The 18,216-nt window shown below is 36.0% G+C and overlaps 3 protein-coding genes across 3 annotated transcripts; all 3 read left to right on the top strand.

The window, feature by feature from the left end:
* Positions 1-3,141: 3,141 nt before the first annotated feature.
* On the top strand, positions 3,142-4,330 carry LOC131635893 (uncharacterized). Its single transcript, XM_058906532.1, has 6 exons — positions 3,142-3,305; positions 3,412-3,532; positions 3,619-3,789; positions 3,878-3,919; positions 4,025-4,075; positions 4,175-4,330. Exons 1-6 carry the CDS (start codon positions 3,142-3,144, stop codon positions 4,328-4,330), a joined length of 705 nt encoding a protein of 234 aa, XP_058762515.1.
* A 1,255-nt stretch (positions 4,331-5,585) lies between these two features.
* On the top strand, positions 5,586-7,476 carry LOC131635892 (uncharacterized). The gene is made up of 4 exons (XM_058906531.1): positions 5,586-6,327; positions 6,408-6,465; positions 6,691-6,849; positions 6,930-7,476. The coding sequence occupies exons 1-4, from the start codon at positions 5,586-5,588 to the stop codon at positions 7,474-7,476; spliced, it is 1,506 nt and encodes a 501-aa protein (XP_058762514.1).
* Positions 7,477-7,613: 137 nt separating this feature from the next.
* On the top strand, positions 7,614-16,265 carry LOC131635891 (uncharacterized). Its single transcript, XM_058906530.1, has 7 exons — positions 7,614-7,835; positions 8,013-9,072; positions 9,377-9,595; positions 9,677-10,005; positions 15,031-15,487; positions 15,569-16,118; positions 16,232-16,265. Exons 1-7 carry the CDS (start codon positions 7,614-7,616, stop codon positions 16,263-16,265), a joined length of 2,871 nt encoding a protein of 956 aa, XP_058762513.1.
* The last annotated feature ends 1,951 nt before the right edge of the window (positions 16,266-18,216 follow it).

Here is an 18,216-nt window from a genome sequence, read left to right as displayed (position 1 = left end):
TACTCCAACTAAATATATTCTTCAAATTTTCAAATATAAAGTACATGCTCAGATCCACACTCTTTAAAATATTTTTTACTCTCTTAAAATCATAGAAACAAAAGAAACACTTGAAAAATACTTTTGATGTTAAAGTATGTATTCCGCAATTTTTCAGGATTAAATTACTCTCAATTGACCTAGAAATTTAATAGAAAATGCAACACGCTTTACTTAATACGAATAAATTAAAGATAAATAAAAAAATTGTTAATTTCACACATATAACTAAATTTGGATGTCATAAATATAAATTTGTAAAGCTATTGAGTGCTTTATTTGATAATAAGTAAAAATAAATTAAGACTAAAAATAAATACATATCTTTAACAACTTATAATTAAATATCTAAAGAGAAAAAAATACAAAAAAGTATATTAGAATCAAGATAAAAAATAAATGTTAGTAATATTTTCTAAAATTATTTAAATTTGCAAAATAAAATTTTGTATGTCACTTTCAACTTACAAATATACTTTTTTATTTATGATTAATTCATATTATTGTCTCAATTATAATTTAAAATAAATTGTTATAATATAAATTTATTGCTCATATTTATTAAGGTGAATTCTTAGGTGAGAGTTCAATTAAATTCTTCATCGATGAAACATTAAAAAAAACACCATTAAATCTAATTGATGGGTTAGATTTATTATTAAAATATAAAAAACAATTGTATCTTTCCACATACAATTTCACTCTATCTCTTCTCCAATTTATCTTCAAAATATATGCTTGGCGTTAATAATCAAAAAAATGTGATAAAAATAATGTTTTGCAAACACTCAATTGGAAAAGGGCATCAATAGACTATTGATGATGTTAATTCTGAAAGGGCTGAAATTGGAAAAACATGATTCATTAAAAAATGTACTACAAACGCATCTTCTTAGCAGACGGGAAGAGATATTGATAGAAAATTTGTAGTCACTAAGTATTTATCGGAATTAAAAACTACTGTAAAAGTTATTGATACATCATACATCACAATTTTTTCCTATTGCTTGACATAATTGTGATTAAAATGATAGATTTATTATAATCATCTTCTTTAACTGCTCTTGTACCGGCCGACAAATCTACAATATAAGAAAGTTAACTGATCTGGAAAATACGATTCTGCCCCTTTGCTTCCCCAAGCTTCCACATGGACACCTTACTTGCTCTCCTTTTCTAAACCACCGTGTCTGATTTCAAAACAATCCAAAGAAAGCCTTTTCAAAATTTTTGAATATAATAATAATCATTTTATATTGTTATGTTTCTTGGTAAACACAAATATAACCTCTTCCATACTCAAAGTCTTTCTCAAAGTCTTTTCATTAGGTTTTGTTACTCTCTTTCTATCTACCTCAAGCTTTTTCCTCTTTCTCCAACTCACGGGCGATTTGAAATCTTCCCCAGCTTCCATCTTCATCCATCTTCAACCTCTCCATCTTCTATCTTCAACCTCTGCATGGCTCGTCCGATGGAAAAAATTAAGGACATCAACGACACCAAGGAGTTGTGGAAAGTGGCGGTGAGAGTTTCCCATAAATGGAAGGTAGTCTCCAACAACAAGGAGCACTTTGAGATGATCTTTCAAGACAAAGAGGTAAGTGATGTTTCTGTTTGTGCGTGTGAATGTTCACATGGTTTTTTAACTTCTGTTAGTGTGTCTCATTGTTCATATGTTGTCGTCTATATTGTTTTTTGCTTATTCATCTTTACCTTTTGAACATTTTCGATTTACCGTTGATGTTGTTTCATGTGTTTCCAAAATCTATTCCTTTTTTATGGTTTTGAAGCATGTTGGATTTCTATATCTATGATGTTCATGTTTTTCATGTTTTGAAACTAATTTACATAGTCTGTGATATTTCCATCTACGAGGTTGTGTTCTGCATTTAACCTTTTGTATATTTCCAGGGTTCTGATATCCACGTGGTTGTTCCAACTGCATGCATGGCCGCATACACTGAGAAGTTTGAGGTGGACCGGACCTATACTGTGTCAAATTTTTCTGTGCAGCCTAATAACTTAGTTTTCAAACCAAGCTCCCACAAGTTCTTAGTCAAATTTACTGGAGGAACTGCTGTTGGTGATGTTGACAAACATGACATACCCCCCAAACCATGCCCCTTCACCAGTTTCCCTGACATCATTAACGGGAAATTTCAGAAGAATGTACTCATTGGTAAAACTGCATCGCGATACCATTTCCTTTTGCATTATATAGTAGCTCAATTACTTATGTTCTTCGTTTTCAATAATCCATCAGATGTTATTGGTATGCTCGAGAGTGTTGGGTATCAACAGACACAAATTGGTGGTAAAAAATTTCAGGCTAATTTCCTACTCCGAGATGCAAGGTATGTCGTTCAACCATCTGCTTTTGGCTTCTTACTTTGGACTTTTTCATCTGTATCATGTCTTATAATGACAACATTTTTCATGTATTACACCAACAACACCATAAATTGCACCCTCTGGGAAGACTATGCAAAACAGTTTTTTAAGTTTAACGAGGACAACTCTGCGACAACTGGACCGGTTGTTATTATGATTCAGTATGCAAAAGTGAAAGAAGCTGGTATGTTGTTTTTTTCGTGGAAAAAACAAGCAACGGTTTCTTTTAGTGCATTGTTATTTTCGATTCTGGAAATTAATGTGTTTGTATTGTTACTTTTTATTGTAGGTCAATACCCTCTCTCCGTTACCAACACGTTCCATGTTACCAAGCTCCTTATCAATGCAGATTTGCCGACTGTCAAGGACTTCCTTAACAGGTGGTTTCCATTATATATTTGTGTTTAAAGTCATCTCATTTTTTATTCCTCTCATGGACAATATTGATTCAGATTTTGTCATGCAGATTCCCAAAGGAATCGTTGCGTGTCGTTTCCACGCAATTGACCTCTCAGTCTCAACAATACTCCCGCACATCGACAAATGATAATGTTGGACAAAGTCATCTGCATAAGTTGCTCAAAGGGGCTATTGTTGTACCACTCAGTGAGATGAAGAAAATCCGCGAGGTGTCGTTACGCAAATCTGAATTATAACGTATAGGCTATTTAAGGATGTGTGTGCTATCTTAAAATACATATTCATTTGCTCATGCAGATTGCTTTCTGTGCTACTGTTGCAAAAACAAGCAAACTCATTGCGTCTTCCCACAGATGGTACTATCAGTGCTGCCATGAATGCACTAAATCGGCTCGCGGTGACAAACCTCCGCACAAATGTGATAATGGACATTTTACTGAGGCGGAGATCTATAAGTACGATACGTCTGGGACATTTGTGAAAAATTAATTGCAGTTCGATATTGTTTCTTAGCATTATGGTTTTTTAACATTTGTATCTAATCCAATAAACCAAAAATAGGTATAAGATTGAAGTGGAAGGTTTATATTTGAATACTTCTTGCAAGTTCATTTTTTGGGATAGAGAATGTACCGAAATCTTGCACGTCTCTGCTGCTCATATGCGGGATACAATGATAAAGGTATTTTACGTCTAAGAATATTCATATCTATAATATCTGGCTGTTCTGCGTGAGCATTAATAACATGTTATATTTGTTTTTTGTAGGCTGGTATCACAGATCCATTAGAATTCCCATTAGATCTTGATGCTATGTTGGACTTGAATCTTGCTTTGAGGGTTAAATGGCAGCCCAGTTGGGACAGCGCCTCAGTTATAATGTTAGTCAAAGATGTTGAGCTTGCAGATCAATTGAAGGATCAATGGGGGGATACAAAGGTATCACTGAACTCACAGCTAGCATTTTCTTCAATTTTGCATCATCTATGTTGATACAGCAATAGCTAATTCTGTTTATGTGTTCAAGGTCGTGAGTTCTGAACCATCTATAACACCACTCCTACCGCAGGTATACACTTCAATACTACTCTTGATAAATGCATCTATATTGCTAATTCTGTTGTGTGTTAGTGATTTTTATAAACAATTTGCATCTTCGGTTTGTTATCTGAAGATTAAAGAGAGCGTCGATGAAGCCAAAACTGATGCTGCAGATGATTGTGACGTTCCAACGATATTCAAAGTGGAAAACCAAAACATTATCAGTTATATAAATTGATGTCCTATACATGTGAATAACTGATAGTTTATGTTATCTTTACAGGACTTAGAGATAACATCCAAACACAACCCAGAGCCTCTAACTCCCACCGCAAAAAGACAGAATCATGGTGGTTCCAGCGAGTCGACATCTTTTTGTGATGGTGAACTATCTTCGACCAAATTTAAAAAGATCATCAAGTTGGAGAAAAACAAGTAGCCGTGCCGCTACTATTTTGAAACAACGCAAGCATAACGATTCTGTTTTGTCTACTCAGTACTATATAATATTAGGAGTCTTTTGGATGTTTCATTTTGGTTAACTTATGACTTTATTCCAGCATGTCTGATGTAATATTTGTTCCTGAATATTTAAAGAATTAATTTTTCCTTCTAAATCCATAGCTGTTACTAAGGTTACAATGCTAATTAGTAGTCTTTTGGATGTTTCATTTTGGTTATCTTATGACTTTATTCTAATTGTGTCTGATGTAATATTTGGTCCTGAATATTTAAAAAATTATACTTTCCATCTAAATCAATATCTGCTAATAAGGTTACAAATGTTAATTGTAGCATTTTATATTGGATATTCCATTTTGGGAGAATGATTATTTTCTTATAAATATTTTGGTTGCTTATTATATGTCACCCAATTTCCTTTATAATAGCAATAAATAACTCCGAAAAAGACATACCACAGTTATATTACTATGACACAAACTGCATATTATTATATATACATAACAAGTAATAACAAATCATTATCTATTAAGATATGGCACTCTGTGAATTATTCAAAATCACTCTCAACTTTAACTAAGAATAATTAATTCACAATCACTCTCAACTTTAACTAAGAATAATTAAACATATGAAAATAAAAATATCAAAACCTTTTACATATATTTATATATTGTAGATATCTACTTTCATTGAGTTTTTGGATTAATCTTTTAAACATATCAACACCACCTTTCCAAAACTCTGAACAAAAAGCTCACATGATGTCTGCCGCATCCTTCTTGCCGCAACCTATACACCACTCAGCTGTCTGCTGCATCCTATACACCACTTAGTTATCATGACACCTACTTTTTCTCTTTCCAATGACTCTTCACAATGCAATGTCACTACAACTTAACACTCATTGTTGCGTGAAAACACCCATTGATATGCTGATATACTTTATTGGATATTGTTGTTTGAATGTCACTCAAACAGTGACAATCATTTTTTAAATACATATTATAATGACATTTGAATTTTTGCGGGAAACTTTAAAATTTCAAATTACCCTCTTTTTTTATTACTCTTTCACATAGGACCATGCAACTTTTGAAATCACATAGGCAATTGAATCATTAGAATTATCTTCTCCTACCTCCTCCTTGGACTGAGCTGCATTATCAGCATCTTTCTAAACTGGTAACAATAAGTCTAATTTATCACAGTCTTGGCTTGCTTCTTTAACCATGGAAGCAAACTCCACTTCATCAACTAATGCTACTGCAAAGAATGCTAGACGGCAGAGAAAACTAATATTAGCTCATAGGCGACGCCTGCGTAAAAATTTGTCTGGGAAACCACAAACTGTCGTGGTACACCATGGTTCATCCCCCATGCATAACCAAACACATTCACATGGGTGTGGTAGTTCAATGGGTCCAACACATTTCTCACCTGGAAATGCTTTTACTACTGAGGCTGTCCCAACTGGTCAATCTTCAAATGCTGACTCAGTTGCTAGAAAAAGGAGGAGAGAAATATTGTCTAACAGAAACCATGTTTCTAATCACCCAAACAAAGAAAATTTTTCGGACAGCTTACAATATGTTGTAAGAACCACTCAAACACCGACATCATCTCACCGGCTCCCTCTTTCTGCCAACCTGTCTAACCATATTAACACTGCACCCTCCGATACACATTTACATCGACAATTGCCGCAAAAAAGGAGGAGAACAATTCCCACTGCTGCCAATAACCTGTTGGCAACTTTTAACCAAACCATTCCCCGTACTACCAACGCTGACCATGCTTCTACTTCCAATGCATGCAACGAGACACTCAATGTAACACAGCGTATTGACAGATCGGCTAATTTTGCGGATGATTCAGACTCTAACTCCGAAGATGACGTAAACTTGGGATATTCTTCTTCTGATGATGATCAAAGCATTCCCAATAATGATCATGTGGACTCACTTTTAGAACGTATGGTGTTTGTCTTATTGATTGACTATAGCTAAATTTACCGATATCTATATTTGACATATTACTAATTCTCTGTACAGAATACTCAGACATAGGAGATCGAGTTTGGGATTGCCCATTTTGTCATGCCTCCATGTGGTATCAGGAACGCAAAGACAAATCAAGGCATACAACTGTTCCTAAGTTCCACCGGTGTTGTAGGACTGGAAAAGTTGTATTGCCGTTACTTCAACATCCCCCCCAACTGCTGCAGCATCTTTTGCATAGTGGAACAAGTCCATAGAGTAAAAACTACCAGAGCAACCTTCGCACTTACAACGCCATGTTTTCATTTACTTCTCCTGGTATGAAATTTGACAACAGCGTTGCTGATGGAGGAGGACCACCTACTTTACGCCTGCACGGTCAAACATGTCATCGAATTGGGACGTTGATGCCGGATGCTGGAAATGATCCCCAATATGCTCAACTATATATATTTGACACTGACAATGAAGTCAATAACAGAATGAAATGTTTCAAGTAATTGTACTGATTCTGAAAATGAGATATTACCAACTTTATATCACTTGCAATGTAGTAACATGGATACATTTTTGCAGGGACAATGATGCTCTCAGTAGGGATATTGTTCGTGATTTAAAGGATATGTTGGACGAATGCAATCCTCATGCAAAGGCATTTCGAATGGCAAGAGATATTTTGAGAGGAAATGCATTCTTAGACTTGAAGATACGATTGATCAGTGATAGGGCTGAAGATGGCCGTGTTTACAATACGCCTACTGTGTCAGAAGTGGCTGCTCTGATTGTTGGAGATATCGATCCTACAACACCGAGAGACATTATCGTCCATGCACGCGATGGCCATTTGCAACAAATAACTGAATTTCATCCTGCCTACTTAGCCTACCAATACCCTCTCATTTTTGTTTATGGGGAGGATGGATATAGGAAAAATATACTGCACAGGTATGAGCATGAGTCTGAGGTTACTAGGAAAAATCGTCAATCCATCAAAGATTGGTTGTGTTTCCGGTTGCAGGAACGTAAATTAGAGGCAATGACGTTGCTTCACTCAAGACGGCTTTTTCAACAGTTTTTGGTTGATGGATTTGCTATGATGGAGTCTGAACGTCTCAATGGTTAAGGACCAACCAATCCAAGTTACGAGTTAGAAAATATAATCAATTGAACGATCAAACTAACGGCGCTCAGGAGAATTCAGCACCAAAGCGAGGAAAAAGGGTGGTTTTGCCATCCACTTTTGTTGGGAGCAAGAGGTACATGGATCAGTTATATTTTGATGGAATGGCCATTTCAAGTCAATTAGGCTTCCCAGATTTTTTTGTTACGTTTACTTGCAATCCTGCTTGGCCGGAGATAGAACGCGCTTTGTCGGGGACTGACTTAAAGCCACATGATAGACCTGGTCTCATAACGAAAGTATTCAAAATCAAGTTTGACGAGCTCATGACTAATATAACGAAACGTCACGTGCTTGGCAAGGTTATTGCATATAATACTTCTTGATTGACTAATGTTTATTTGAATATACACACTACTTGGTTAATTTACAATGCCAACTAATTTTTCATCTGTGGTTTCCTTACAGTTATGTACATAATTGAGTTTCAAAAACGAGGATTGCCACATGCTCACATATTGATTTTTTTACACCTTCAGAATAAATATCCAACACCAGCTGATTTAGACAAAATCATATCTGCAGAAATTCCTGACCCAAATGTACATCCAACATTGTACAAATTGGTCTCGGCCCACATGATCCACGGCCCTTGCGGTGCAGCGCGGATGAATTCACCCTGCATGAAAAACCGAAAATGCTCCAAATTCTTCCCGAAGCGTTTCCAAGAAGATACTGTCGTTGATGCAGATGGCTATCCCCTATACAGAAGACGGGCTAATTCCCATGTCATCCAAAAAAATGGTGTCTCTTTGGACAATCGACACGTTGTACCTTACAATACAAGATTCCTATTGAAATATCATGCACATATTAACATGGAGTGGTGTAACCAAATTACATCAATCAAATATCTATTCAAATATATTCACAAGGGATTTGATAGAATCGGAGCAACAATTTCAACTTCTAACAACGGATCGGGAAACGACCGAGAGCCTGTTGATGAAATTAAACAGTATCTGGATTGTAGATATGTCTCCCCGAGTGAGGCGTGTTGGAGGATTTATTCCTACAACATTCATGGCAGGAAACCGGCGGTCGAACGTATGTATTATCATTTAGTAGGTGAGCAAGCAGTTTACTACCCGGATCACGCGAGAATGGAAAATATTTTGGAAAAGGCAAGTGTGACGGAGTCTATGTTTACTGCTTGGTTTGTTGCTAACGCGAAATACGAGGAGGCAAGGTCACTGACATATGGTCAATTTGTCACTAAGTTTGTTTACGAGAAAAAGAGCAGAACATGGAAACCGCGGAAAAAGGGCTTCACCATTGGTCGTTTAATTTGGGTTCCCCCAACCACTGGAGAGTTGTTTTACTTGCGACTGATGTTGACTATGGTTAAGGGACCCTTAACTTTTGAAGAAATTCGCAAAGTTGGTGGGACGCAATTAGATACTTTCAGGGATGCCTGCTTTGCCATGGGATTCCTAGAAGATGACCGAGAATACATTGGGGCAATACGCGAGGCGAGTGAATGGGGTTCGGGGCATTTTCTCCGCAAGCTTTTTTGTAGTAATGCTTTTGTCCTCCGCTGTTAATAAGCCTGGTCATCTTTGGGATGAGACATGGAGTCTACTATCTGATGGTCTGCTGCATCAGCAAAGACAGCTAGCTCACAATGCAGGTTTAACCGAATTATGAACTTACATAACTTCATTACTTAAGTCGGTTGATCCTGAGCAGATACAAAGATAATTGTTTGCATCTCTTTTATCACACTGAGTAGGCTTTTCAATGAGGCCGGCCAATTTATAACATGTTGTCACTTCTTTTAGTTATGTTGTTGTATGTCACAGTTTTCATCTGCTAAAAATTTGTTGTTTATCAATTGGGACAGATTTGGTGCTAACAGAAGAGGAGTTGAAGAATTTGACATTAACGGAAATTGAAAAGATACTACAAGAAAATCGAAGAAGCCTCACCGACTTTAAACCAATTCCATATCCTGATGGATACGTTCTACAACAATTAGGGAATAGGCTGATTTATGATGAATGGAGTTATGATGTGCCTACAATGAGAACCCAATTCACGTCACTTTTCAATGCTCTGACAGGTTCGTTGGCAATACAATAATATCACTTGCCTCTCATTTTATATTAGTCTCTTAATTTAATGTTCCTGCCAATCATTGTAGGTGAGCAAAGGTCAATATTTGATAAAATTATGGCGTCTGTTCGAGATCAAAAGGGTGTTGTGTACTTCTTACATGGTTACGGTGGAACTGGTAAAACTTACATGTGGCGAACACTAGCAAGTGCATTGAGGTCCAAACATGATATATGTCTTACCGTGGCAACGAGTGGTATAGCTTCTTTATTATTGCCCGGTGGTAGAACGGCACATTCTAAATTCAAGATACCGGTCCCAACAATGGAGAATTCAACATGCAAGATTGACTATAATGATGACGTAGCAGAGCTTTTACGACAGACAAAGCTTATTATCTGGGATGAAGCACCAATGGCACACAAACACGCTTTTGAAGCACTCGATCGAACTTTGAAGGACGTCATGTCTGTCATACCCCAATTTTTGACCTAAGATACCACCTCATATCATTTGCATATGCATCATTTGCATCTCTAACAAATTGCATAGCTTGTGTTTGTTACTTGTGCTCAGCAGGGTTTAATCAAGAGATCACTCATCAGTGCAAGAAACAGTCAATTAGGGTTTTGTTCTCCCTTCATCTCAAATGAATCATCTTCATCTACAATCAATATTTGGTCCTCAGAGATTCATTTCAACAAGCTCAAAGGCTCTGAATCGACTGAATTCGGGTTTTGACTGAAGACAACATACTCTTGACTTTTACTCAGAATTTGACATAATAACTTGGGACATGATATCAAGACCCCAAGTGCATCATTTTGACCTAATCCATTGGCTCATAACATCTCTTACACAAGGAATGATCAACAGTGAAATCGCAAATCATCAGATTAGGGTTTTGAACTATTAGGGACCAAAATCAGGGATCACATTTGGGAAACCCTAAAAATCCCCAGGAAGTCAATCAAAGGTTTCAATCATCTTCAAATAATCCCTATGACAATATCCAATGAAAATTGTGTCTCAATTCAAGATCCACAGTCATCAATTTCATCAGGTCGACAATTAGGGTTTTTGACCTAATTCACTAAACCACTGACTTTTTAATCAGGACATGGTGCCACAACTCAAACCATGGCTCAATATCCTCTAATGCTTCAATATGATCCATTCATACCATTCATATGGTGAGGATAGCCTGTTTCATTTGAAATCTCCAGAAACGCGATTCGTCTGAAAAAGTCAACTGTACAAGATCACCATTGACTTTTGGGGAATTTTGGTCAACCATGACTTTTGAAGTTTTGAATCATCAATATATGATATATGAAGTCATTTGATCAAGAAAAATCAAGAAAATCAATCAAGAATCAAAAAGTCAAAAGTTTGACTTTTCATACTTAGAAAAATTTCTAAGTATTTTTCATGGTTTTTTCCAAACTTTGGAAGGGAATTTCTCAAAATTTCACCTACAAACTGAAAAAAACTTCCAACATGAAAGTTGTAGATTTTGATCCAATAAACAACTTTGACACATATAATTTTTTTCCATAAGATCAACCATTTAAGAGATATGGAGCTTCAAAGTTGGAACTTTATGAAAATTTCACTTAAAATCTCATTTTCTTCAAAGTTCATGGATCTTTTTCACCCACTTCCTTAAAGGTCTTGAAGAAACTTTCAACTAGGGTTTTGAAGTGTGTAATATGAGCTTTCCAAAATGTCCAAGAGCATGAAAAAACATGGAGCATAGCTATGGTTTTGAATTTTGTCATTAGAGGTCCTTATGCATGAAATTATAAGCCATTTTTACCAAAGTTATGCATTATTCTACTAAATGATCCAAGTAATGATGCATAGATGCAATAATTGGTAGATATTTTCTGATTTGAGATTAGAATGGAAGAGGATAAGAAGCTTGGCCAAAATAACCATGGTTTAGTTACTTTAACCATTTGCATTAAATGTAAAGATTCCACTTTATCTCCAAATGCCAAATCACCAAAGAAGAAGCAAGTTGCAAGGCTCTGCATTCAGAACTCATGGCCTATAAATAGAGGTCATTTCCACTCTTCAATTCACACCAAAACCTCACAATTATAGGTTTTCTCTCTTCTTTCTTGAATTGCAAGTTTCATGAGTTTCAAAGAGGAGAAAGTGCAAGTTCCATCCCTTGCAAGTTCTGAGCAAAATGATGCTTCCCACAACTCATAAACATCATATGGGATGTGTTTGATCCATCCATACACCCCAAAAACACCTAAAACTCAAAATCACTACCTCACTTCTCAAATATGCATAACATGAGACTTATCATGCCAATTTTCATTCAGGCTCAATTCTGTCCAAACTATCACTTCTAACATCATCCATATATCACATATGAACTATCCAATCCATCACATATAGCCAATAACCTCAGAATCATCAAATTCGATTCACTCTTGAAGCTTATGCAGATCGGGTACCATGGCCATGCCCAGATGAATTCAGATGGTTCCAAGCATCCAGACACCTTCCATAAGGTCCATTGAAGCTATCCAGATCATCAAACAACTTCTGTAACACCTCCAAGCAAGAATTCGATTCTCAGGTGTGCCGTTTTTTAAGGTAAGTGCTCATGAACTTCAAATTCATACTTGCACGCATCATAAATGAAATGTGAGCATACCATCTTGTTTCTGCACCTATGAGGATCATTAACCCTCAATCAATTGCTATTTATCTTGCACATACACGATTTCATGATCAATCTCAGAATTAGGGTTCTTCGTGTTCATCAGAAAATTGACCCCCTTAGAGTGAAAATAAATGAATTATGAGGGCATCATCATGTTCCTCGTGAAAAACCGAGTGAGATAGACCCTTTGATCGATCAAAACAACACAGTTTTGAAGATTTTTGAATTTCAGTTAGGGTGTGTTCTTGGCGCCAGATTTTCGTTCAAAGAATTCAAATAATTGTTTTAAAATATAATGTGTTGAACGCGTATCATAAACAAGCTGCACGCGCAGCTCAGTTGGTTGTTGTTTTGAGTGGTGAACCTTAAGGCGTGGGTTCAAACCCTGGCAGGACCAAACCTTATTTTTTGACACTATTTTTCTTCATTTTCTTCACAACTTCATCATTTAATTTAACCAATCAAATCAACTTATTTTTTCTTCATTTTTTAAACACTTCTTATTTAATATACATATTTTGACAATATCAAAAAAAATCACAAAAAAAGATTTATTTAATATGTTTTTAATTAGGTTTAAAATGATACATTTTTAAGTGTTTTTAAATACTTTAAATATTTGTTTTTCATTTAATTTTCAAACCTAATCACTTGTAAATATTTTTGTGATCAAAACCTAAATCACTTAGGTCTTAATTAAGCATTAAAATTTGATTTAAACTTAATTAAGTTGACTTTTGTCAAATTCAAATCATTTTAAAACAAGCGATCGCGATTCTTTTCAAAGACGATAAACCATTTCTTTTTGAAACTATTGATTAAATCTTTTTAATCGATCAATTGATTTTCAAAAACGATGTGGGGCCTCTCGAATATTAGAGAGTATAAGACCCACTCCTTTTTCCTTTTATACAGTTTTTTTCTTCTTTAAACAATAAACTTCTTTCAGAACAAAAAACTTTCAAACAGTTTTTCAAACCTCGCATCTTTTTTCAAAAAACAATCAACCATGTTTTATAAAATAAAACATGGGCCTCCACATAGGTATAAGTCCCATTCCAGTACATGAAATTAGGTATTTCATTGTACACACACCTTTTTGTACATACCTCGGTCAATTTGTTTTTAACTTCGAACAACAACTCAAAAATGAAGGTTTTCTTTAAATCTTCCCAAAAATACCATGGGCCTCCATGTAGGTATAAGTCCCAAAGCCCCTTTGTAAATACTTGTTTATATAGCTTTGAATAAACTCAAATGGGCCTCTCCCCGAAAATGAGTCCCGAGCCCCGGTGTATACAAATGGATCATGCTTACAGGTATATTTCCTTCATAAACTCCATTATATACACACACTTTGTCATGTATATAATTGTTCATATTTGTTCATGTACTTGTTCATATTTGTTCGTACTTGTTCATACTTGTGATTGTGTTATATATGTTTGTTCAACTTAGTACAACACTAGGTTCCCCATAGCCTCCTATTGGGCTTCGTGCAAAGAATCTCCCTAGTTTAGGTTAGGACATAGAGTATGGTTTCCCGGTGAAATCGCTCTAAGAGCTCAAACCAACTATACCATGCCTCCCCTTGGGCTTTGTACAAACGACTTGTCCCTCCCATAGCCTCCTCTTGGGCTTACAATGCAAGGACCCTGGATTGTCCCTCCCATAGCCTCCTCTTGGGCTTACAATGCAAGGACCCTCGGATAGCCTCCTCTTGGGCTTCGTACAAGGACCCACGGGCTTCTTATAAGCATCCCCAATATCCAAATCAAATACCCTAGGAGATTAGACATTTATCATCTCTATGATAGGAGTATCTCTTCTATATCATCACAAACAATCAATCAATCAATCAATCAATCAATCAAACCTTTTTTTGCCACAAGGCTGGCTAATCAATTAAACTCTTTTTGCCACCATACTGGCTGATTAATCAAAGTTTTTGTCACAAGGCTGACTTCATTGAAACTTTTGCCACAAGGCTGGCTGATTAATCAAAACTTTTTGTCACAAGGCTGACTTCATTGAAAGTTTTTGCCACAAGGCTGGCTAAAAAGCATCTTTATCATTCTAAGCACCATAAGTGGCATGGCCCAGGGCTTATAATGAAAAGATTTTCAAACAAAAATCAAACAGATGTATGTGATGATATAGATTAGATACATCGAGCATTTAGATGACATTTGTTTCTTTTCCTTTGCTTCCACTAGCATAAGTGGGAACTACGATTGCTCTGACTTTCTCAACATCCCTTTGAGAATACGTAGGCACAAGGTCGTATCCTTGGCGAGCAAAAACTTCTCTCTCAAACCACTCAAACCTTAGCACCCGTAGACCCCGAGCTACAGATGCTCTGATTCCCTCTAAGGGATATGTATGCAGAGGATCGCGATGATCTTTGCGAGCATAATCAAACAAACACCTTAGGTCCCACCTCTTTCTCACAAGAACCTCCACCATAACAAGAATGGAATAAACAAAACAAAGAAACCTATAGAGTACTATAGATACGTTGGGTGCTAATACCTTCCCTTCGTATAACCAACCCTCTTACCCAAGATCTCTCCCCCCACTTTTAGGTTATTGCAGCTTTTTTCCTTTTCTTCTTTTGGAAACAATAAAAAGTTTGGTCGGTACAAAAGAAAAATCATTTTTTGAGCACTCGAGCCCAAAGAAGGCATCAGGTGTCTCATCCCGAAAAAGGACAACGATTTTTCCCCGCGACAATGTCTAAGTATGGTAATTCGAAGGAAATCTTTGGTGGAAAGGTTGTTGTTTTCGGAGGTGATTTTAGACAAATTTTGCCCGTTGTTCCTAGAGGTAGTCGTTCTGATATCGTACATTCTGCCATAAATGCTTCTTACATATGGCGTTCCGTCGAAGTTTTAACTTTAACACATAACATGCGACTGCAATCCGGGCCAAATGAAGCTGAAAAAAAGGAAATTGCCGACTTCTCAAAGTGGCTGTTGCAAATTGGTGAAGGCAAACTTTCTGAGCCAAATGATGGCTTCGCCGACATTCAAATGCCACCAGAACTATTGATCACAGATTACACAGACCCAATCGTTGCCATCGTTAATAGTACTTATCCTGATTTTACCGAAAATTATCAGTCTAACGACTACCTCAAAAGTAAGGCGATACTTGCTTCTACGTTGGAAGTTGTTGATCAAATCAACAATCACGTCCTTGATCTGATGCCAGGTTGTCGTCATATTCCTATACCTTCAAAATGTATTTTTCATTTATTACACTAACTAACATCCATATTTCTATGATATTTAGGGGTCACCAAGGATTACTACAGCTCAAACACTGTCGACAGGTCTGAAATTCACGACACCAATGTAGTCGATATACTCACACCAGAGTTTCTCAGTTCGCTAACTACTTCAGGTTTACCTAACCACCTCATTAGGTTGAAGGTAGGAACACCTGTTATGCTTATGCGTAACATAGATCAGTCAGAGGGTCTGTGTAACGGTACAAGGGTAATGATAACTAAGATGGGGAACCATGTCATCGAGGCGAAAATAATGGCGGGAAAAGGTTGTGGAAACTTGGTCTACATCCCTCGAATGGATATGTCTCCCTCGCAGTCTCCTTGGCCCTTCAAACTCAAACGGCGTCAATTTCCAATAATTGTCTCATATGCGATGACGATCAATAAATCTCAAGGACAATCTCTGGACACAGTAGGACTTTATTTGCCAAGAGACGTATTTACTCATGGCCAAATCTACGTGGCATTGTCAAGGGTAACGACGAAGCAAGGAATCAAAATTTTGATATACGACGAAAGCGAAAAATCGAAGTCTACTACTACAAATGTTGTGTATAAAGAGGTTTTCCACAATATATAAGGTAATTCTAATATGGCTTTAGCTCTGAGATAATTATTACACTTATTTTATCTATGCTGCTAATTGTGTGAAATGTTTTCTGCAGACTTATTGCTTACTGTGCCATGGGAAAACACTGAAAGGAATTCCCCACCCATGCAAAAGAGGAACCAAAATATAACTGATCACATTTCCACCATGTATTTTCACTTTTTTTTGAGTGGTCTGTGTAACAATACTTCTAAGCTACCATGTATTGTTACTTCTATGCTACTGTAACTTTTCTTTGCACACTATATTAAGATAATCCAATCTCTCTTATTGCACTACCATTAAGAGATCATACGTATAGCAAATTTAAATATATATATATATATATATATATATAACTTCATAATTGAAATACACATTCAACAAGTAGCATCAGTAGCATAAAATCATGTTTTTTAGTTCAGACGAGGACATTCACCTCATGCAATTAAATACACATAACAAGTTTTGTCTAAGGAAGTAACATCTAACCTAAATCGGATCCTATCTCCGCATTTGAAGTTGTTGGACTTGCAAAAATCATTCCATCCATATCCTATCTTTGTGCGGCGAGGATCTTCAATTTTTAAGGTAGACATGAATTTATTCTTCCCGTTGTCACCGCACAACACAATGTATTCATATGCATAGTCTCTAAGGAAGGTTGCGAAATCCTCCTGCAATTTCTACAAAAAAAAATTAACAATAAGTGATTCATTCTATATGGTTGTGGACAGATAACTTTGAAACTACAAAGAGTAGAGACAACTCAACTAATTTTGGAATATCAACAATGAACGGATGGAGATCTACGTCGAAAAAATATATGTCATTGGAAAACACGTTTCTGCTATGAAAATGCGGTAAATCTTGGGGTCTCCGTACCTCCTTAAATGATAAAATTGAAAAGTTGTTGTTACCATAATATCCAATCGTCAAAACTACATCCGATGGTAGATTGTAATACGATTCCATACAAGGCCATCCACTTAGAACCAGTGGATGCATTTCAATCTGGTTATAAATCAGTTCATGATGTACACCTTGGTTATTCATTATGGCCCAACATTTACAAATTTCATTGCCGCTGTTTTTCACAAATGACGGTTGAATCTCCGGGAAGGACTGCAAATTTCAAATACAAACACAATATGTTATCAAAAAATACACTTGCATGTGTGGCATTGACTAAACAATAAAAATTTATATCTATAACTATCTTGAAAACAAATTAATTTAAACAAATATATTTAACTACACCTGTGATGATATCTTTGCGATCATAAAGTAATCTTTCATTTCTGAATGTTTGAGAATGCTGCATAGCTCCATTTCGAAAATTATGATGTACACAATCTGAGAAGCAAAAAATTAATGAAGTTTGAGAGGTGATGGTAGATGACTCTATGAGGTTTCACTATGTTTGAATTGCATACATTGTGGTCTATTTAACAATGAAACTCACTGCAATGCAACCCTCATACTTTCACGCCTTACCAAGAAAAAAGAATAGTTATGCAGAGATTCTTTTGTCCTTATGCTGCAAAAGAAAGGAATATATTCCTCAGTCACATGGGTTCTGGTTGGATACTTCCAAAAATATGTCACGTGTTTCATACTTATATACAATACCATATAATACCATATAATTTGCACATGCATTGTTAACTTACACCTGCTTTTTGTTTTATCCAAGGACCCACCTTTTAATATACTTATTTTATGTTATCTATTTTCGTTTCACCCTATGCAACAATAATGCTTTTAATGCTTACATGCCAATTTTATTATATGTTCATCTATTTATGGTAGTTCTAATGGTTGCATGGTAATTCTATCATTGTGTTTGCTACAATTAGATGGTTATCATATTTTATCAATTAGATGGTTATCATATTTTATCAATTAGTTCTAATGGTTGCATGGTAATCATATTAGTTCTAATGGTTGCATGATAATTCTATCAATTGTATTGGGCTTACTAAAAAACAGTGGCAATTTTAATAAAAACATCCAATGTAAGGTACTATAACATCCAATTTTAAGTTCAACGATTTGGAT

This window comes from Vicia villosa, unplaced genomic scaffold (assembly GCF_029867415.1).
Source record: "Vicia villosa cultivar HV-30 ecotype Madison, WI unplaced genomic scaffold, Vvil1.0 ctg.001584F_1_1, whole genome shotgun sequence".
NCBI lineage: Eukaryota > Viridiplantae > Streptophyta > Magnoliopsida > Fabales > Fabaceae > Vicia > Vicia villosa.
Note: the sequence above shows the minus strand (reverse complement) of the source record. Positions and strands in the feature narration are given on the sequence as shown.